Source organism: Phoxinus phoxinus (genome assembly GCF_949152265.1).
Source record: "Phoxinus phoxinus genome assembly, chromosome: 18".
Classification (NCBI taxonomy): Eukaryota; Metazoa; Chordata; class Actinopteri; order Cypriniformes; family Leuciscidae; genus Phoxinus; species Phoxinus phoxinus.
In genome coordinates this window covers 9157679-9179307 of record NC_136893.1, presented here as the reverse complement: position 1 = coordinate 9179307, position 21629 = coordinate 9157679, and the positions used below count along the sequence as shown (strand labels likewise).

Here is a 21629-nt window from a genome sequence, read left to right as displayed (position 1 = left end):
ATCATTTTAGAATTGGACAAAACATATTTAGCATAACTTTAATGCTTTGACCAAACAGCCCAGTGCACACAGCAAACAACTTCTTATTGGATAGAACAAATAACAAGGTGCAATAATCTTAGTGTAATTTTGGGATCTGAAAAATAAATATTAACATAAACTTAATTAAAATAATATATGCTGCATTATACAACTTAGCTTAACATATTAAATAATACACTTTTATATCCAGGCTTTGTAAACCTCTTTCCAGATTTGCCATCAGATTTAAACCATAAAAACTGGGTTGCTCTGCATATTAAACATCCCAATAGTGATTGTTTGTCTTACTAATACACCAGAAAAATGAACAAGATAGGTGATACTTGTCCTTGGTTCAGTGCTGATTTTAAACGTACACAAAACACAAATCACTAATGATTGTGCTCCACGAACAACTATATTTAGAATGAATGTCTCAAGACCAATGAGCTCGAGTTCCAAATGGATGCATTTGCCACATGTTCAGTGTGCTTTTTGTCTCGTGGTTATAACCTCTCTCACAGTGTCAGTGTATTGTTTTGCAGTGTATTTGTCACCCTGTCTCTATGGAAGAAAAATTAATGAAATTATTCCACAAATTCCAGAATCTCAATTGCATCTTTCAATGACAATGTTTCTCCTGTCTGTTTCTCACTCAAGTAAACAAAATCTCCCCAAAATTTTTTTTTAAAGCACAGCACAACATTTAAAAAAGAATTATTCAGAAACATAAAATTCCCTTGGTTACAAAAGTAGCATAACTAAGCCAAAGGACTGGTATAATAAAGCGTGTGTTGCGCTGCTTCAATTTGCATACAAGGTTCTTTTGTTCCCATGGTGCATTTGGGTGTGGTGGTGGAGTCATCTGCTTCCTCTTGAGGTCAGTGACGTGGGTGTTTAGGATAGTTTACAGTGAGCAGTACCATACAGTGCAGGTAGAGGGAGGTCTCTGACTCTGATCAAACAGGAAGTAAATGCAATGCCACAATGAATGTGCGACACAACTGTCATGTCAATAGTTTCAAAAGCAAAACAGTGGTTTACTCCGTAATATTTTTCATGCCATTTAACAATGACCCATTAAAAATATGATTAATTCATCACACTCCATTGCATTGTGGGATACAGTATCCAGGGCAATGCACTGTTGTAAACTAGACATTTTGTCAAATCGTTATTGCATAAAGCAAATTTACATACAGTGCACAGCATACACACCGCATAAATGTAAATTAATTACTATTAGTAAATTTCTGTTTAATAATTCCTTTAATTGACTGTTGATAATGTCTTACAAATGCAAGATTAATCTAAAAATAATTGAACAAAATACAATACAGTTTGATGTAGCAAGAACAGAGATAGATAACTTAAACTTTTAATGTTTATTAATAAGCATTTGCATAACAACTGTTACTTGTTTTATTGTGGTTTTGTCTGCACTCAAATTACACATTCATTTTGTGTGGTGTTAACATAGAAACAATAATCGGACGATGTGAGCAGCTGGTAAAACGTTGAACGCAATATAATAAATATATATGAACACAATATAAGCGTAGTATGCTAGCACTCTCTTCTGAACATAGCCTTGATTTCATGGCCTACGTACCTTTGAGGTGTGTTGAGAACTGCAACCACTGTGTGAGCCATTCCCGGCACTGTGCGGGACTCAGAAGCTCTGGATTCAGCCCTCTCACGTAACACGCCTACGTGATGTAAAAGTGACACATTATCCTTCAAAAATCACTAAATAAAGGCTGCTGACAGAATGTAATGGGCAAAATAAGGAGCGACCTCTGACCTCTCTGAGCTCTATGTCGTTTAACTGATGCAAGCCTAATTGAACAATGCTGCGGTCAAGCTGCATGAGTTCTAAGGCATGACTGTTCAAGCGTCGACCAATCCAGAAGCCCGGGAGGCGGGGCGTCAGGAACAGCAATGGACAGAGGTGTCTCTGCAAATATATTTATATGTTTGCATTTAGCAGACTTGAAAAAGGAACAAAAGCAATTTGTCAAAGAGCCAATGTAATATTCAATTTCAGGTCTATTAGACAACTAGATTTTTTTTTTTTTTACATTTTAAAGACATTTTTAAGTCATGATGAAACGGAAGTAGTGACAGAGCTTTTCTTCCATTATGTGGCGTACATCTAAGTGTAACGGATTATCGAAAAAAGGTAGGGACTAGGTTCTATGCATCGTTGTTGATTGGATTTTGAGATGTGGGTGTTGCACTGAAGGCAGATGAACGTAAGCTAGCAGAGGAGGGGTATAAGCGGACTAAGGGTACATGTACATGACAACGATGTACTAAAAACGGAAAATTTTCCTTTGCGTTTAAATTTTTTTATGTACAGACAACAACGTTGTTAAAAGGATCCCTGTTCACGCGGATCCGCAAAAAACGACAAACAATGCTGTATTAAGCATGACAGGCCAGTATTTGTCGATGTTGCCTTGTAATGAAACACTACGCGCCAATAGACTGAACACAATACGCATTTGCATGATGTCACCGTTTTCACAAATTCATGTTTTTTGTAGTTTACATGGAGATGATAATGGTATTTTTTTTTTAAACTTGCATTTTCAGGCCCCAACAAACACTATTGTCGCGTAATTGAATGGCCAAAACGCATGAAAAGTTTTCCGTTTTTAGTTGAAAATGAGTCGTCTAAACGCCCCCTAAAGGACCGAGGAGGTCTTGCAAATGTCACCAGAGAGAAGTCTGTCGTTTTCACCAGAAGGTCCAGTTGACTGGATGAATGAAACATGCACAGATGAATTGTTCACAATAAGATTTATAACACACATTTAGAAAATAAATTTTAAAATGCAATTCATTGTGCAGCTGGCTGATTATTTGGAGCTCACCATCTGATCTGCATACATTTTCTTGATACCTAAGGGAGGTCCGGAGAACAATGTTCTCACTGCGTGGACATCAGACACTACAGGATGGACTCCATGTCGCACCTGCAGACACATATTTATATTTACCGTATAAAAAAAGTCAACATCTGAATAAAACAACTAAAAAAGGCTATAATTATACACATAAGTAATATCATGAATTAGCTCAGGCTACCTTACTGCAGAGCTCCACGAGGCGGCTTTTAAGTCGGCTGTCTTGGACAGAAGTGGATGTGCTCTCCAGCCCCTTTACTATAGCCCAGTGGTGCTGTGCTCTCTGGGTGTGGTACACCCCCTGAAACTCCACCAGCTGCTGTGGGGTCCAGAAGTGCCGGATCATGAGCTGGCGAGGATAGAAGTACCTAGAGGGCAGAATTGTGGAGAAAAACAGAAGCAAAACATCACCCTCCATTCAATATGGTTATAAAACAACAACAACAATAATAAAAACAATTGTTATTATTATTCAAAATAATTGTCTTTCATTATTATTAAAATTAAATCAACAAAGAAATATTACACTGCAATAATACTATAAAATAAAAAGCAGAATATTTAATAATAAGTATTATAATAATTAACATTACTATTACAAATATTCATTTGTTTAATTCATTTAATTTCATTCATTCATTCATTCATGCTATTGCAATAATACTGTAAAATAAAGAGTAGAGTATTTAATAATTATAACAACAAACTATTTTTATTATTAAAATATTTTATTACATTACAAAAATTAAATCAATAAAAATAATATTGCAATACTATTGTACTGTAACATTAAAAGAGTATTTATTAATGATAATACATTTATTTTAAAACACATCCATTTTTCCCTTGGATTTACACTCTTCTCATCCCTGAGGATGAATGGATTATTGAATCAATGAATGGAAGAGTGACAGATAATAAAGAAACATTTAATACTCAATATTCATCAATCAGTATCAAAGATACAGAAATACTTCATAATTGCAAAAAAACACACAAAATAATCAGCAGTGTAGTAGCATAAGAAATACTCACATAAGGATAAAGACCAGATAGTTGGCAAAAGGAGGTATTGATATGATGACCAAGGGAATGGCTTTGATTAAGTCCCTGCGGACCTGAAAGCAACACACAAAAAAATTACATTTTAATCAAACTTATGACACCAATATATCCCGTAAATGTGTGCTCCAGTTCTTCAACCCACCTGCCTGAGTTTCTCCATATCACGGTAAGGCACATTCTGGTGCTCTACGCTGTCACTGAACATGCGAGTCACGATTCTTCTCACTTCTTGAGCATCTTGAAACAGGAGCCGGAACCCTTTATACAAAAATACAAAACCTATATCATAGCACATCTTCTGGAGATGGTTTGAGGTTTAATAATCCAGTACTAATTTTAAATATACCTTTCATAAAAGTGTGATAGAGAGCATAAAAGCGAGGAAAGCGCCGCTGCAAGAATCTCTCATACTTCTCATTGACCCACTTCAGCCTGGACACAATGCTTCGACCAATCCCATGTCTTGCTTGTGAAGGTGAGTAGTGTCTAACAAACCACAAACTACTAGACAGACAGAAATAAATATTTAAAAAATAGACAATAAAAGATGCTGTGTTGCTGCCACAACAGGGCAGGGCATGTACTGTATTTCCTGATTAACCCAATGCATTTTTTTTTCTATTTCTACAAAAACTAAAGGGAGAATAGACAATGAGAAATACTTAATGTTGTCTAGTACTATTTATCAAATTCAGACTCATTTTATAACGATTAATATTCATGCAAACTCTCCTAGCTAAGGGAATATGCCTAGAAATGACCGATGCCTAGATATGATAATTTATATGAACTTATAAATAGTACCTGGATTTTGTGGAAGCCAATCTAGGTGTGCAGAGACTTGCTTTGACCCCGACAGGTTGTTTTCCATACAGTAAGATCAAAGAAGCTCCGCGGCATACCCCTCTACAGGACAGCGCCATCTTGGACTGAGCAGCTGACAGTTCTACGTGGGCGTGTCTTCAGAGAATGGAATGCGGACGCGGCAATGTGATTGGCTGCTGCAATTACCACATAAACAGTAACCAATGCGCACCACCTTTTTTTGCGTTGACTGGATACCGGAGTGTGATATGAGTCTTTATTTCAAAACTGATGAGCAAAAAAGCACACTAAAGAGGTTTATCACTTATAACACATAGCCTAGTAATAACCAGCATCTGTATTACAGATTAATGAGGTAATAATGTTTGTCTGAAACCAGTGGCGTGTTTAAGACTTTAAAAAAATAACTCACCAGTTGAAAAAATTTTTTTTTTTGTTTTATTTAATTTAATTTTATATAAACCCGTTTAGGGAGATTTTTTGTTTGTTTCATGACTGAATTTGGAAATACAGTATTACTATTTTACATAATTATGAGAATAATAAAATAATGACGAAACAAATTAAGGCTTTTAGGTAGAGCATCTCGTGACATTTACAGTCAAAAGCAATGGATCGACAATCTCAATTGATTGCAGGCAGCAGATAGCAGGTGAGCACGTGCACGCGCAATTCCTCAAGACTGCAAAAAAGTTGTAAGCTTTTAGACCGCGAACGTATTTCCAGTTGTGAATTTTTTTTATTTTTATTGCGAATGTTTTTATTTGAAATTCCATGACTTTTTCCCAAGTGGTCTGACCGTCCTGCTCAGCACGTGCCTCTTTTCTACTGATCATCAGTGTGCTGCTGTTGTTTTATTTGGTTTAATTTTACATTTGGCGTGTTTCATTTAGGGTGCCATTTTTATCAGAGCTAACGAAAGACACAAGGCCACAACCACCCAGACCTCCAGAGGAAGCAAGCATGGCCACTGTTAGATTCGGAAGTAGCGTCGGTCCGTCTGGAGTAAACTCTGGAAATCAACCGCAAAGCTGGAATGAACAGAGCGGTAATTTAATAGCTGGACTTGCTATATCACTACGTTTACATGGACAACAATCCTGGTGAAAGTTATACTCGAAGTTAACACAAATAGAATTAAGACATATTGAGTATTCATATTTTAGTCGCATTATCGAAGTGTATTATATGCATGTACATCGTCACACTATTAAAATGTGTGAGTTTTCGCCGCATTTGGCGACACGACATAAGCACGGCAACCTTTTGACGGGAACACAAGAGAGCATGCCTTCATAATTTGTATCCGCACTCGCCTATTTGCACGTATAGCATGACAAATAATTAACTGCAATTGAAGCTTTCGTAAAATAATTAATAAAAAAAATTTAAACATCTAAATCTGTACAGCGGCCGGCGTGGCAGGATGACGCAGGACAATCGTTATAACATGTAAAACGGGAACATGAAAGGAATATTCTAAAATGACTCATGTAAACACATTAATCAGAATATTGTCTTATTCAGAATAAGGTCAATAATTAGATTACTGCTGTCCATGTACATGCTGTTAAGTCACATTCATCAATATTGATCATATGCTTCTTTTGGAAGCAAATAAGTACAATTTCTGTTTCATTTTGATGGTGCATCTTGTTTCCAAAGATTATGGTGAAGACACTCTCATTGATGATGCCGACCCCAACAAGATTGTGCAGTGCCCATATGACAAAAACCACCAGATCAGAGCCTCTCGCTTCCCTTTTCATGTTCTCAAGTGTAGGAAGGTCGGTAATGGCAGGGGAAACGTTCATTTGTTTCATGCATTTATTTAAATTGTGAAAATTCTGCTTCCTTGATTTGTTTTAACTTTACTATGTCTACTTAATCTGTTTCAGAACCACCCCAAACTGGCCAGTGAGCTGAAGACCTGCCCCTTCAATGCTAGACACTTGATTCCCAAGCATGAGTTGTCTCATCACATAACAAACTGCGAGGACAAGAGGTCTCTGAACGCTGAAGAGGGTTAGTGTTGCATGTGTGAATGTGACACTCATGTCATTCCAAACCAGTAAGGCTTTCTATTGACCGCTACGCAACTACCACTTTGACGCTTAAAAAAGTTCATTAAGAGATTATAAAACTAATCCATATGAATTGAGCGGTTTAGTCTAAATATTCTGAAGAGACATGACAGATTTATATGATGAACAAAATGAATTTAGGTTTCACATGAGTAATTTATTTTTTGGGTAATTTATCCCTTTAAATTACACTTGTTGAAAAATCTGGTAGTCCATTTTAAAGTAGTCACAGAAGATTTGTAACTTAAATATTACAAATTAAACTTGAATGAGTTCTAAATGTTCGCTTTAAAGCTATATATCTGGCAGGTCATTTAAATAGTCATACAATGTGACTTTTTTTTGGGAAAGTTTATTATTGTGCATGCTGTTTTAATGATTTAATACATTAAACTGAAATGAAATGGTGAAATCTAAAGGTGTATAATCCATATATATCCCCGTTCAAATGAATTAATTTTATCTGTGATCTTGGCATTGAAAATGCATTAATACATGTTTTGTCAATCTTTTTTCTTCTTCCTAGGGAATATAGAGGTCCTGGAGAAGTTCCAGGTGCCCCTTAACATCTGCAAAAACCCGTCACCTAATGAGGACTGGGAAACAGGTCTGTGACCATACTTTTTTTTTTTAATGCATTTGTGTTCTTCTTCTAGGTCTCTACTACTTTGGCATTGCCACTCTACCTTATTTACTATGTATGGTTTCTGAATTATGTGTTTGGTTTTGGTTCAAATGAATGAATCACCACTTTCTGGATGATTCCCTTTTTTTGGGGGGCATGTGACTGCAGAGACCGATGATAATGCTGCCATGTTTATCTGGGGTGAATCCAACAATCAGCTTGCTCAAAACAAGTGAGTCCTTGTGCTTTTTTTTTCTTTCTTTCTTTCTTATAACTTTTATACATCAGAAGTCAGTTTATGTGGAGTTTTGAAAATCTTTAGTCATGGCACATATATTCAAGATGGTGTGAATTTAAGTTTGATTCCTATAACACTAACCACATGTACTGTACAAATTGAAAAAGGGGCATATACATGTTGATCATTTTAAGCGTTCAGTTATTTCTGCATCACTAATGGAATTAGCAAAAAATGCTTTTCCAATCGTTTTTGCGACCATCCTAGAAAAACTGAAGTGTACAAGCAGTTTCTGAGCATTGTTTTTTTGTTGAGAAATTAACATAGAAATAGTTTGTTTCCAGTTGTCTCTACACAATAAGCCAGTATAGAAGTGTTTTTAATAGCAAAATGTGTAATTATTGCATTATGGGAGATTTGTGCTCATGTTTTTGTTAGGCCAGAGCCATCTACCACCATCAGTTTATCCGATGGACTACGGGCACCACGGACTCTGCCATGGAAAATCTGTAAGCACTTGAACACTTGAAATTTTAACCAGAGGTGTATCACAATTTGCATACTTATGCACTTTTCTTGTTTTGTAAATAGTGTGGGTACTGTGTTCACACTAAAAATTCCAAAAAGAGAAAGTACACTTTAAATACCCAGATGGTGCACTTAATTAACCGAAAAAACAACTCTCCGTCCGAAATGAAATGCTTTGCTACTAATTAGTATGTGAAAAACAGTACGCCAACAGAGTAGTATGTCCAAATGCATTATATTCAAAAACTTTAGACGAAAAGTCCCTGGATGACCTACTACTACCACCGGCGAGATTCTGAGGTGTGCATTTGCTTGACACTTTACTATCCCATGAGGCCACGGGGTGTATCGCATCAGTAGCTGCTTCATATGCATCTTTAATGTGTCATTGGCTATGCATCGATGAGACTGATGCGATACACAGTTATGGAGATCCACATCCCTACTGTGAAGAGACTCAGCTGATGCTTGTAGGTCACGTGAGGGTAACATGGCGAGATGTCCTATGTCTGAATTTCATTCATATTAAATAGAACATACTTTTTTTTATTTACTTTTACGGTTGTCAAGTTCAAATTTCAAATGTGGTACCTACTCAGACAGAATGTGATTTTGAACAAGAATTTGCAAGTGTGGAACGTTGGACGCTTCATGCACTCAACTATCGCAGGTTTAATAACGTAGTGAAGGGGCTATCAGACTCCAATGCTGAATGACAAAATAACCTTGCAACATTTATACAATAGATGGTTGTGTATATAGTGCATAATTTGGGACACAACTCGTGTGCTTTTGAAACTCTTGGAATTCCAAATGCACCAGTAGATGGCGGCAGCTCTCTTGACTGATTCTAACAGTTCTGTTTTGTTTTCTTAGTTCTGTGTGTGGAAACATTGTCATTCATACATTACCTTTCCTCCCTCTTTTTTACTAAGGATATGTCACCACTGGACGGACTTCAACAGAAAATCTTACTTTTTAGAATACTTTAAGCGCTGTGTGATTTCTAGCTTAACTTGTTTATAGTCTACTTATCTTTTAAAGCTTTTAATTTTGAAGTGTTGTGAAATAATAAAAAATATTTCCCTTTTCCTATTTTCTAAAAGTTAATGCACATCTGTAACCGGCTACGGTCCATGTGCAGAGACACTCCTTATTAAACCTAGCATTTCAGTATTTCATCTTTCAGAGAAGAATCTATCAGTATCAATATTTCTGGACTATTTGTTTAGACTTTTTTGCATTTCCTAGCAGTGGTAACCTTTAATATTGACCTGTATGATTCATTAAAGGTTTCTTTAAGTGTAAACATCTGTCTATTGCATTTCTTTTACCATGCAGTTAAAGCAACAGAGATTGAAATAAAAAATTAAATCATTACTTTTAAGGATTTGATTATTTATTTAGCTTTACATATAACCATATTTACTGAAATTGTTACCTGAGTGATTAATAACAGTTACGCTAATGGGATTGTAATTCTTAGCAATTTGTCAACAGTAAATTAGTAAATTACAGTTTTGATAATGTAAAACCCCCACAATTTTAACATTTTGGTGAAACTTTACTGTAAGGTCTCATTTGTTAGCATTGGTTGATGCATTAGTGAACATGAACTAAATTGAGAAATATATTTGTACAGTATTTATGAACCTTTGTTGATACTAGTTAATAAAACAATTGTTCCTAAGTTCTAACTTTGTTTAAAAAAAGTCAAATTCTGAAATCAACATTAACTGGTTAAAAAGTTTTGTTGAGCAGTTGTTCAGTGTTCTTAACAAATGAAACCTTAAGTGTTACCCACGTTTTAAACCTCTTGCACAGGAAGTATAGAATACATTTAAACACTTTGGAGCTCATTGTGCAATATATTGAACAATTTTATATTGTGTTTTTTAAATCCAGATAAAATACAATTCGTTGTCAGATTAATCAATTATCAGACATTAACAATGGCGGCTTCTTGATAGCTAATGTATTAAAGTCAAATTAACTTTATTCTTTTGAAAAGGAAGTGCGTTTTAGCAGCCATTGAATCCACTTTGTATTACAGTAATGAGTCATTATTGCAATTTCTTTTAAACTTGTGAGATCCTGATGTTCTCTCACACTGTGCGCTTTGAGCGTTTTTAATTAGTGCGTGAACGTCCTGTCCCTTTTTTCCGTTACAGTGGCTGGTTTGAGTCACAGAGGCGATGGGTTAGTGTAACCCTGTGTCTGTCAATATGAATGGAGCGTGAGTTAGTGTGGCAGGGCCACAGGTCTGCCCCCTCTTCCTCATCTCCCGTGCCTCGTTTAACCCGCACAGACAGCTGGCCACACCAGCTCTCCCCTGCTAGCTGCACTGACAACAGACATTTGCACAAATGACAGTGTGTGTGTGTGTGCTTGCGTTTGTGTGGGCAGGACTGATTGCTCGCCCCCTCTGGCGTCTCTGTATCTGTGTGCCAGTTAAACACAGCTGTGTAGCGCTTCCTTAACTGCACTGTTGCTCCAAGGAGCAGTTTACAATCTCGGTGTGAGCGAATGAAATACAATGCTAAGAATGCAGCTGGAGTTTTCTTGTGATTCTTCGGTTGATTTCCTGCAATATGATATCCTATACGTTTTATTAACTTTTTTTTTTTATGCTTGTATAATTATATTTGTACATAAATGTCACTGCAGGACCTTTTAAATGAACTGTAAAAGGCTACAATGTTGAAACTTGGTCACTGTTTTTGTTTCAAATACACTGACTACTATTTAAAAGTTTGGTATGCTTGGTATTTATTTGATCAAAAATACAGTTAAAACAGCAATATAATGCAATATTTCAACTTAAAATAACTTTTTATTGAAATCTAAATGAAAAAAGATTCTTATCAAATTTGAAAACCGTTGAGCTGCTGTATATTTTTTGTGGAAAACATGATACATTGTTTTTAGAATTCTTTGATAAATAGAATGTTTAAAAGAAAATGATTTATTTGAATTAGTATACATTTATAATGTACCACGTTTTCTGTCAACTTTGATCAATATAAATATAATGCATTCCAGAATAAAAATATTAATTACTTTCAAGAGTTCTCACTGACCCAAACTTTTTGAACCGTGAATTTCAATCAAATTTTGAGTAGTACATTTCTCACATGATTTTTATAATATAGTTTCATGAATGGTATTTGGGAAATGCTACAAATAACTTGGGACCAGAGCATTTTTCACCCATAGCTCATTAATATGGGAAAGAAACTTGCCCCTCTCCTCAATTCTTTAATCTTAAGCCCTAACTAAAGTAGAAGCTAATCCGATTACACGCAAGACACACTGCAACGTGACTGACAATAAAGACCCCTCATTTGCATCTGGTTTTCTGTCCTGCAACAGATGCTGAAATTACCCAGCGTCATGCTGTAGTCTCTCACACGCCTCCATTTGCTCAGCGTTGTGTGCTTTGACACGAGCGTGTCAGTTCATCATTATCCTGTGCATTGCATCAATGACACTCTGCAGATTGGGACCGCTATGTGTGGAGTTGACTATATGGGTCACTTCAACCTGTCAGCTATGCTGAAAGAAAAATAATGCAATAATGTAGAACTAATGTTTTTGTCTCATTCGTCTGGATTTTATGGGGGTCATTAATAGGCTATTCCTAGATGATAAAATTGGACATGAATGCATCTTCTGACGCAAAATATAGCATTATTGTATGACTGCCCTTTCTCTGGAATGCTGTAAAGTATTCATGAGGTGCAAATATATTCTGTCCTTCAATTAATTTTCCCCAAAGAGCAATTCTACCAGCCCATGCTTTGCCTTTCCGTTCTGCCGGCGTTTTATGGTTACATCAGAGAGCGCCTAACATTAGCGTTTGAATGCTGTTTACTGGACCAGTAATCGTTATTTAGTAGAACTTCATAGTTCAGTGTAATTTTTTTATGAAAACTTTTTCTCACTGCATACTTCACAGAACATACTTTAAAAAAGACTGTCAAAATTTAGACTTTTAATGTCATGGTTTTGACTGACAATTTTGGCATGTCATAATTATCACTTGGTGTCTTGATTTTGACCTTTGTCATAATTGTGACATTTAATGCCATAATTTATCAAAGCCTAAACTGAACACATGCAATGAAATGTAGAATGCTGCAGTGTCACATTACTGCGTTCCATGTATAATTCAGTAAGTGGCATCCAGTTCTCATCTCAAAAAACTTTACATTAAAATTTGATATTTTATTTCAATGGCCTACTTTAGACATTCTACTAACTATAACATAACTTTACACCTACATGTCAACGAACTTACATTAGAGTATAAGTAGACTGTCTGCTTAATATCTGACTGTATTTTGATGGTCACCCAACAGACATTCTACTGACTATAAGGAACTTTGCAACTACATGTCAACTTATCTATCTACTTACCCGATCCCTAACACCGAATTTTAACCTTACAGTCTACTACTACTCTACTGAGAGTTAGTTGACATGTACAGTAGTTGCAAAGTTACTCATAGTTTGTAGAATATCTTTAATGTGTGATTTTATTTAAAGTATTATCTTTGGTTGTTTGATGAAGTCATGAAATTTGTTCTATTAATTCAAGGAAGGTTTTAAGCACATTGTACTGTGTGGTGTTAATTGGCATATTTTGGCAAATGTAAATCATCTGTATATTTTATTTGTACAGATACAAACTGCATACTGCAAAAATAGTATGAACATGGCCTCACTGTAGCTATTTGTCTGATGCAACTTATGTTTCCTGTTACACTTAAAGCATTAATGCACTTAAATCGATGTCATGCACTTTAAACATTCAATATTTACTTCAAATGGATCTCTCTATATTTGTAAGTGTTCTTGAAGCACAGATGGTAAAATCAGTTGGTCAAGGACACTTAATAAAGGTTCATTATTTGCATGCAATCTGATAACTGAAGGACTTAGAGCTTAGGTCGACGTCTCAGCACTGTCTGGGTCACGATCTGCGTAAGCACTGTGAAAGGGCCGCTCAGCAGGACTCGACGTGCTGCAGTTTTAGACTGCATGTTTGAAAAGGTTCAGCAAGACATTTATGACAGAAACCCATAGGAAGCACAGTCATGCAGAGCAAGATCGAGAGCGAGTGGGTGGACATCCAGCAAGAATTTGATTACATCACTGTTTCTTAAGACTCAGAGAAGTTGCCCTATCTTACTATTTAACATGATTGTTTTTTTGTCATTTATCACACAGCTTTCTGGAATACTTGATTCTGATTGGTCAATCATGACATAGAGCTTTTCCAGGTAACTAAAACTGGCGTGTCTCTAATATCACTCCAAGGACTCACGGTGTCTTGTTTCATACAAACACAACTCACACCATCTTGCATCTCGTCGATTGTAGTAAAAAAAAAAATATTGTAAAAAGTATATTGCTGTAATATTGTGTTAATGTTACTTAGGCCTGCATCGGATATAGATGTATAGTGAATGGAGAGAACAACAGTTGCTTTTTTTATTTTTATAAATAAAAATAAGTTATTTTTTCCACGTATGGAAGATTTGCAATGGTAGATTCATATTAAGAAATGCAAGTGCATTTTGCACTCAAATACAAAACCCAGAATTATTTCAAAGCAAAGCTTGTCTACTTCAGATGACTTTGATATAAACATCCATAAAACTCTATAGCTAGCCTTTCATCAGAAAATAAAATGTATAATTATACGCAGCCAGTAACTCAAGCTGTCAATTGTCATTAAAATCTTGTTATGCAATATTCGGTGTGCTGTACAAACATTTGCGCTTTGCAGAACTGTGGCTGGGCTTAAAATGCCTTTTGCTGTCAATCACATTTAGACTCATTGGACTGAACAAAAAGGAAGGGATGGGGGGGAAATAGTCTGTCACTTCCTGTTCCTCACACACCACTGGAGTGATGGGTCGCTCTGTCCTGACTGTGATGGAAAGGTATTGCAGCTGTTACTCCCGAATGCTGAGCGAAAGCCTGGGCCTCGTGGGTCTGTAGTATTAAGTTTGATCTTATTAAAGCATTTGCATTTGTGCATGCAAAACAGAGATAGGCATTCATAGGGAGAGAGAACAATACCAACAAAGATGTCTTGACAAAACTGAATTAAAAAGGATGAGAAAGCGCTGCCAGGTTCACTGTCTGGACATCACGGTATCTCATGTCAGTTATTAAAGCATCTGTGGGTGTATGATTAATGCCATACTAAAGCATTATTCAATTAAAGTCTATTTTAAGATCTTTAAATACTACTGGCCAATATGTTGTTTTTCTCCAATGCTTTCAGTGATAAGAGAAGATGCTTTTGTGTAACAATAATTTGGCTTATTTAACAGAACTGATTAAATTGAAAAAATGAGTGTGTGTGTGTAAACATGCAGGCATCAACGATGAGCTCACCCATTATTTTACCACAATTATCACATCCTAAGATTTTGCTACATATATAACAGCTCTGTGACTGAAAACTCAATCATTCATATGAGCGAACACATTATTGACACTAGAAACTTCTCCAAAGAACTATAGACTAGAATTCTTCCAAATCTGTATAGAGAATGTTGAGTGTCAGTTTGGGGTAACTGAGGTGAGATGGTGTGATTAAATGCAGCAAGTTTTACTCCCAAAGTTACGCAGTTTGTCTCCAGAGAAGCTTTTTGTTTTTAGACCTTGTCCCTTGTGGCTTTTCAGCAGCCCCTTGATTTTGTATAACATCTGTCAACGATGAATGAAAATACTGATTACTTTTGGGAGTTAAAGCTGTCAGAAATGATTTAAAAAGAAGAGATTTCATAGATGGTGAATGGTTTTGGATTCACTCCAAAGTAGTTTAGGGCATGTTTATATTCTGTTTTTCTCAGTGAGGTTTGGTGACAAACGGTGACTTCCCGTGTACTAGTACTGCAGAATCACTATAAAACCTTGAGTTGTACACAATCGCTTGTTGCGTAACAGTTAAGGTGGTTGCAACCCACCTAGTCCCTTTTTTTAATGCTAACATGTATTGTAGAGACCTCACGTTTTTTTCCCTTCTTTTATACTCTGACATTTCCCCTGTTCCATAGCCTTTCTATAGCTCTGTCAGTTCGTAATGCCACGTCACTTCTCAGGACCGTACCGCTGTCTGACAGCCACTACCACCGGGAGTGACCTTTTCTTCCATTCCTTTCATCTATGCTTGCACTCGCTCTCCCTCTATCTTTAAAGAAGGGCTGAAGAAATATAAAGCAATCACGGCATCAATCATTCAGAGCCTCTCTGAGGAAAATTCATGAGAACCGTAGCAAGATTCTCTCTTTTTAGCGTCGTCATCATGATCTTTGTGATATTCTGAGGAGAAAAATAAGATATGCAGACTGAAAAGTTTATATTTTTTATTTCATAACTTGAAAAATGTAAAACATTTTAACACCAGATGTGTATAAAGATACTTAGCCATTATATATATTCATTCTAGACAGGCCCATATAAAAATCTGCAATAGTTTTGTTTTTAAACAACTTAACCAAAAAAACAATTTAACAAAGACATCAGTAAACGATTAAAGGAAGTTTATTAATACACATTTGAGTGATTCTTAGAATGTAAAGTTGATGAGAAATGAAAAAAATCTAATTGGCTCTAAACATTTGTTCAAAATTATTCAACCCCCAAAAGTCACATTTTGTGCACAATCTTTTATCATGTCACCTTTATTTATATAGCGCTTTTTACAATACTGTTTGTTTCTGCTGTACAGCAGATCTAGAAGAAAATGGCGCCATAGTCCAGCTTAAAGTAAGTTCCTTGATGGTTTATTTTTTTTAGTTGGAAAAAGTTATTTGTTTAGTTTGTATATAGCCATTCAGGAGAAAACAGTGCTGTCATCGTTCAGCTTAGTTCAATCAAGATCAGTAATATTGTTGAATATTAAGTCAAAAGCCAAAGCCAACGGTGGCAAGAAACTAAAACACCACCAAGTGAGAATGGATTGAGATGGAGAAAAAAACCTTGGGAGAAACCAGGCTCAGTCGGGGGCCAGTTCTCCTCTGGCCAACGGAGGAACAGTGTATTATGATTCAGGCAGCATTACAGCTCAGAAGTCAGATTGGATCAGAATATTTACCAGTTCCATCTGGTTGAAGATCGGAGTTATCATGCCGGTATGGAGATGGGTGTGTTGAGGATCAGTGCCACTGGCTGTCGTGTCGATGAGGCCTTCACAGGGGAGAGTCTAGTTGACAATCTCTGCTGACACTTTAGGGATGCGTTGTGGTCGTGTCTGGTGCAGGTCCTCCATCTGGTCTGGATACGGCACGGATCCGGCTGACTATCATGCGTTGTGGTCGTGTCTGGCGCAGCTTCACCATCTGATCTGGATACGGCCCGGATCTGGCTGACTACAGTAAACTTTGGGATAAACCGAGAGACTAACATTAATGTAGATGCCATTCTTCTTATGATGTAACGAGTACATTGGTGTTATAGGAAGTGTTCCCGGGACCGGCTTGCGCTCCAGGTTCTTCAAGGCCTTTATAACCTCCTATACCTCTTCGCTTGAAAAAGCTTCCAGATAACTGATAATCTTCGGTTATCATGTTACCACTGCTTTCTTCAAATTCCACCAAATATTTTCAATAAGATGTTAATCTTAAACCAAGATTTGGGTGTATACTTTGGGATGGCTGTCCTGCAGGAAAGTCCATTGATCATCATGCTTCAGTCTGTCCACCGACGGCATCACCATCTTTGCCAAAATGGCTTGATACTTTAAAGAATTCATGATTTTCTTCATACAGTCAAGATTTCCACTTCCTGCTACATCAATGCTGTTTGACCATAGAGATGCGTTGTTCTGCTCGTAGGCTTTGCCTTTTTTGCACCAGACATACCGCTGATCCATGGGTCCAAAAAGTTCTAGTTTGGTCACATCACTCCATAAAACATTATTCCAAAACACCACAGATGTATTCAAATTAATTTTAGCATATTCATGTCGACCTTTTTTGTTCTTCTTGGTCAAGAGTGGCATTTGGCAAGATGTCCCAACTTGAAGGTCATGCTTGTCTAGTGTTCTTATACTCTGCATTGGAGGAAAAAGGGCCATGATCCTAATTAGAGATCAAGGCACTATATATATATATATATATATATATATTTCTTTATTTTTAATGCTATTGATTCCTGTAATGGCAAAGCTGAATTTTCAGCCTCATTACTCAGTCTTCAGTGTCACATGATCCTTCAGAAACCATTCTAATATAGGCTACTGATTTGTTGCTCAAGAATCATTTCTCATCAATGTTGAAAACAGTTCTGCCTAATATTTGGGAGATTTTTTTTTTTTTTTTTTTTGATTAATAGAAAGTTCATTAGTTTGAAACTGATTCTTTTTAAACCACAAATGTTCTTAATAAAAGTAAAAAAAAAAAGTAGTAATTTATTTTCCTTGTCATGGCTTGTTTATATGAAAAACGGAATAAACTTGAATAAAGTTCTTTATGGTATTATATCCTAAATGTATATGGTATAGAGGTGTATTACACGCTTCATTAAAAGCACTTAGATTAAAAAAATCAGCAGTGATCGGTTGCATATGTCCGGATGGGGTCTTATGAGCTGAATGTCCTATTGGGGTCAGTGATATAGCACACAGCCTTAATCTCTAATTTGGATTATGGCCCCATGTCTTCAAATGCATGTACTCTATTTCAGCACCATCTGTTTTAAGGCAGTGTCTTTATAGTAACGTCTCTGGCATATTCTGAGCTGTCACATGTATTGCATTGAATGGCTTTGGCCATGTTGTAACGAAGTCATGCTTTTTATAGAGCAGTGTGTGTACAAATAAAGAGGACAGGGTTTTACCAGATTGATTTTAGAGAATTATGCAACATTTCCAAAAATACTACTTTTAGGTTTTGGTTTAAGAACACCGATATATGATATTTATGCAAATAAAACAAGCCTGCTGTTTTTGCAGTTTGTTAATTTGCTTTGCATACTGAGAGCCAGATTAAATTACATAATGTATAGTTTAGTGACTGAAAGGTGCACTGAAAAAATGCCGTCTTAAAAATAAAATGTACGTCTGGTTATATTTACCTAAGGCTTAAACTGATGTGTATAGGCAGTTGGTGAGTTAGCACAATATACATTTAAAGGTGATATTTTGAACCATTCTCTTTTTATAGTGTTAAACCATATTAGTGCATTTAAAAATAGCATCATGCAGTAACCAAGAACATTAGCATGGTAACAACAAATTACATGGCGACTGAATTATGCTGCACTATATTTTACAATGCGGAGAAGGGCCCATGCACATCTTGGGAGGACACGCATTGCTTTACACAGCTACTAAGAAATGTATTAAAAGCTTTGCACCAAACTGGTGTAATGCAGCTACACGCTACGGCAAAAGGAATCGATGCACAATGGGTTTTCATCATATGTTAACTCATTTATTGTCTCATTTTTCTTTTAATTTCTTTTCATTCTTTTTCTAATAGAACTTGATTCACATTCTTGCTCTGCTGAAGACACTTTATGGTTGGACCTGTTCGAGGGACCTGCAGAAAGGCTGAATATATTCATATATGTATTCTGATAGCAGATGTTTTTCATTAAAGATATTTAATGATCTGTTATATAATTAAAATAATCATGTATTTGTCAAAAACCTGAAAGTGATGACAGCTCAACATGATAGACATATGTTATATAATGAATTGGTTAGGATTGTTTTGATTCTGCCTGTTTCAAAGGTTCCGTTTGAAAAATTCCAAAAATATCCTTAAGAAACTAAAATAATGTTTTAGAATGCAGAATGAAATTCATGTTTAATTTCATTTCAATCCATTTTTTTGCATGCAAGTTCACACAATGATCTTTCTTTAACCCATTCAAATGATCTAATTATTTCAACTGAATCAATGCAAATTATGAGTTACATAATTCAGATACAAAACATTGCAATTGTCATTCCTGGATTAATGAATTTGGTTATCTTTGTCTGGTCTTGTTGTTTCAGGTGATGTGTTTTGTGTATATGCAGACAAATATTTAACACAACATATGTTTGACCTTAAAAAAGAAAAGAAAAAAAAAGTCATTGTTAAAGGTTCTGATCCAAGATGAAATGGCCTATATAAAAATCCATTTAGTTCAGCACTGGCATGGAAATCATACCAACAGGTGTCTTTCATTAAAGATGACCAGTTTGTGTCAGTTAAGTCACTGGTGATTCACGGCACACAGTCTATTCCACTCATGCAGCAATCATAATAATTTCCGCGTCTTTGGAAGGTCTTCTGTCCTCCACGAGCAGGTTGATCAGACTCTCGGACTTGATGAGTAGATTGCACCCTAGGAAAAAGATGCCGAAAATGACAGTCAGTGACAGCACACAGAGAACCGCGATCTGCACCAAACGCATGATGAACTGATCGCGCTCGTCCTGAATCGGTGACCCGAACCCGTCGCTGGTGGTGATCACCGAGAAGTTGCAGCATCCTCGGACGCTTTCCAAAGGATGCTTCGCTGTAGACATCGTCCGGTTCAGGAGTCCGTGTGAAACATTCATGTCGAGTTTTCTGTGGCGTGTCCAACGAGTAGCTATTAATGTTTTAAAACTTCCAAAGGGTTTGCCAAAGTCACTTGTGCGTTTCCATGGATGACATATTTTAAAAGTATCAAACAGTCGTTAAGGCGTCGGTATGTGGAAGATAGTCTGATTTATTTGTGTTGTATGATAGAATGCAACATCCAAGCATCTCCGCAGCAATCTTAGTGATGTCTGGGAGAGCGCGCACTCCGCTATTTCAGTGCACCTTTGAGCGCGCGCTGAGAGGCGCGGCCGCGCGCACACACTTTCTTCTGAACTCACAGACCATGGAGGGAGGGGTGTCTTAAAACTTAAAAGTACGTGAGTAGGCTACAAATAACTATGTTTTGAAAGCATTTTCAAACTAAATACAGTAACCAACGAAAGCTGCATTATATTGCTATGAATTAGCAGTTTGTAATGACCACAATTTCTACTGAAGTGTCGTTAAGAACGCAGCCTAGGCACCTGAGATAAAATGTGTGAAGAAAATTCAAGATAACGTTACATAAGTAAATATCAGTTGTGAACAGAATATTTTTTTCGTGCGTCATTTTGAATCTAGATACGTTAGCCTAATTTGTTAGTTTGCATACAGTTTGAAAATCGTTAGGCCTAGGCTATTTATTTGTGCGTATTTAGGATGCTAGCTATGAAATTAGCCCTAGCAAGAAACGAGTCGGCCAACTTGTTCTAAAAATGATTGAAATATAATTTCCACCACCAATATTTTCGCGATAGTGTTTTGAGATGTGGTGAATGACATTTGTTTAAGACGGTCTTGTTTCAATTCAGCAGTGACGATCCACTGTCGAACATTGTTTGTTAAAAAAAACAAAATCATCTAGACTAATGAATGTGGGGTTTTACTCGTGGTTTAAGAACCATCTCGCTAGTTATGTACGTAGCCACATATTGATAGTGTATTCAATTCAGTTGGTGTGTATCTACATCGGAACGCTAGATGGCAGTATTACCTTGCTTTACCAGGGTAATTGGCTGTACCCAGAGCCATATAGAGATATATGGCTCTGGCTGTACAGGTGAAACTCGAAAAATTAGAATATCGTGCAAAAGTTCATTTTATTTCTGTAATTCAACTTAAAAGGTGAACCTAATATATTATATAGACTCATTGCATGCAAAGTGAGATATTTCAAGCCTTTATTTGTTATAATTTTGATGATTATGGCTCACAGCGAAAACCTTTTCACAATATTCTAATTTTGAATTTGGGGTTTTCATAAGCTGTAAGCCATAATCATCAACATTATAACAAATAAAGGCTTGAAATATCTCACTTTGCATGCAATGAGTCTATATAATATATTAGTTTCACCTTAGTTGAATTACTGAAATAAACGAACTTTTGCACGATATTCTCATTTTTCGAGTTTCACCTGTACCTAGGCGTGTAGACTCCAAACAGTGTCAGTTCACCTATAATGCTTAATTTGAAAACTCATTTTAGTTATCATAAAACATGTCATAACAAAATCACAGTATAGCTTAAGCAACTGTGATTGTGAAATAATTTAAGAGCTTTTTTATGTTAGAAAATCCAAGAAAATGTTTAAGCAAGCATTGCATACATCAGTTTAATCAATTAAAAAGCAACATAAGAATTTAACTAATTAGCTATGCGCAGCTATAGTAAATGCAAGTGTGGCCTTCAGGTTTTGTCTGCTTTGGTCTAGCCATACACTTTTACAACATGGAGATACAAATGTTCACA

The 21629-nt window shown here is 36.2% G+C and overlaps 3 protein-coding genes across 6 annotated transcripts; 1 reads left to right on the top strand and 2 right to left on the bottom strand.

Moving 5' to 3' along the window:
• Window positions 1-167: 167 nt before the first annotated feature.
• Window positions 168-4959, bottom strand: letmd1 (LETM1 domain containing 1). 2 transcript variants are annotated; one of them, XM_079588528.1, is made up of 9 exons: window positions 4803-4959; window positions 4345-4502; window positions 4141-4256; window positions 3969-4051; window positions 3115-3301; window positions 2901-3002; window positions 1826-1978; window positions 1634-1730; window positions 168-976 (listed from the first exon to the last, which is right to left on the bottom strand). In XM_079588528.1, the coding sequence occupies exons 1-9, from the start codon at window positions 4919-4921 to the stop codon at window positions 903-905; spliced, it is 1089 nt and encodes a 362-aa protein (XP_079444654.1). In that variant the 5' UTR covers window positions 4922-4959; the 3' UTR covers window positions 168-902. The 2 variants fall into 2 exon arrangements, with proteins under 2 accessions (XP_079444654.1, XP_079444655.1); XM_079588529.1 differs by having other exon boundaries at window positions 610-976; window positions 4345-4499; window positions 4803-4942.
• Window positions 4960-5082: 123 nt separating this feature from the next.
• On the top strand, window positions 5083-19566 carry gtsf1 (gametocyte specific factor 1). 3 transcript variants are annotated; one of them, XM_079587701.1, is made up of 8 exons: window positions 5083-5475; window positions 5717-5871; window positions 6489-6610; window positions 6722-6848; window positions 7434-7514; window positions 7701-7764; window positions 8209-8279; window positions 9234-9992. In XM_079587701.1, coding segments are annotated over exons 2-8 (552 nt in total). In that variant the 5' UTR covers window positions 5083-5475; window positions 5717-5786; the 3' UTR covers window positions 9236-9992. The 3 variants fall into 3 exon arrangements, with proteins under 3 accessions (XP_079443827.1, XP_079443829.1, XP_079443828.1); XM_079587703.1 differs by lacking the exon at window positions 9234-9992 and adding an exon at window positions 18801-19566 and having other exon boundaries at window positions 5259-5475; XM_079587702.1 differs by lacking the exon at window positions 5083-5475 and having other exon boundaries at window positions 5478-5871; window positions 9234-9683.
• rprm3 (reprimo, TP53 dependent G2 arrest mediator homolog 3) lies at window positions 19425-20016 on the bottom strand. Its single transcript, XM_079587704.1, has one exon. It carries the CDS (start codon window positions 19871-19873, stop codon window positions 19559-19561), a length of 315 nt encoding a protein of 104 aa, XP_079443830.1. The 5' UTR covers window positions 19874-20016; the 3' UTR covers window positions 19425-19558.
• Between the last annotated feature and the right edge of the window lie 1613 nt (window positions 20017-21629).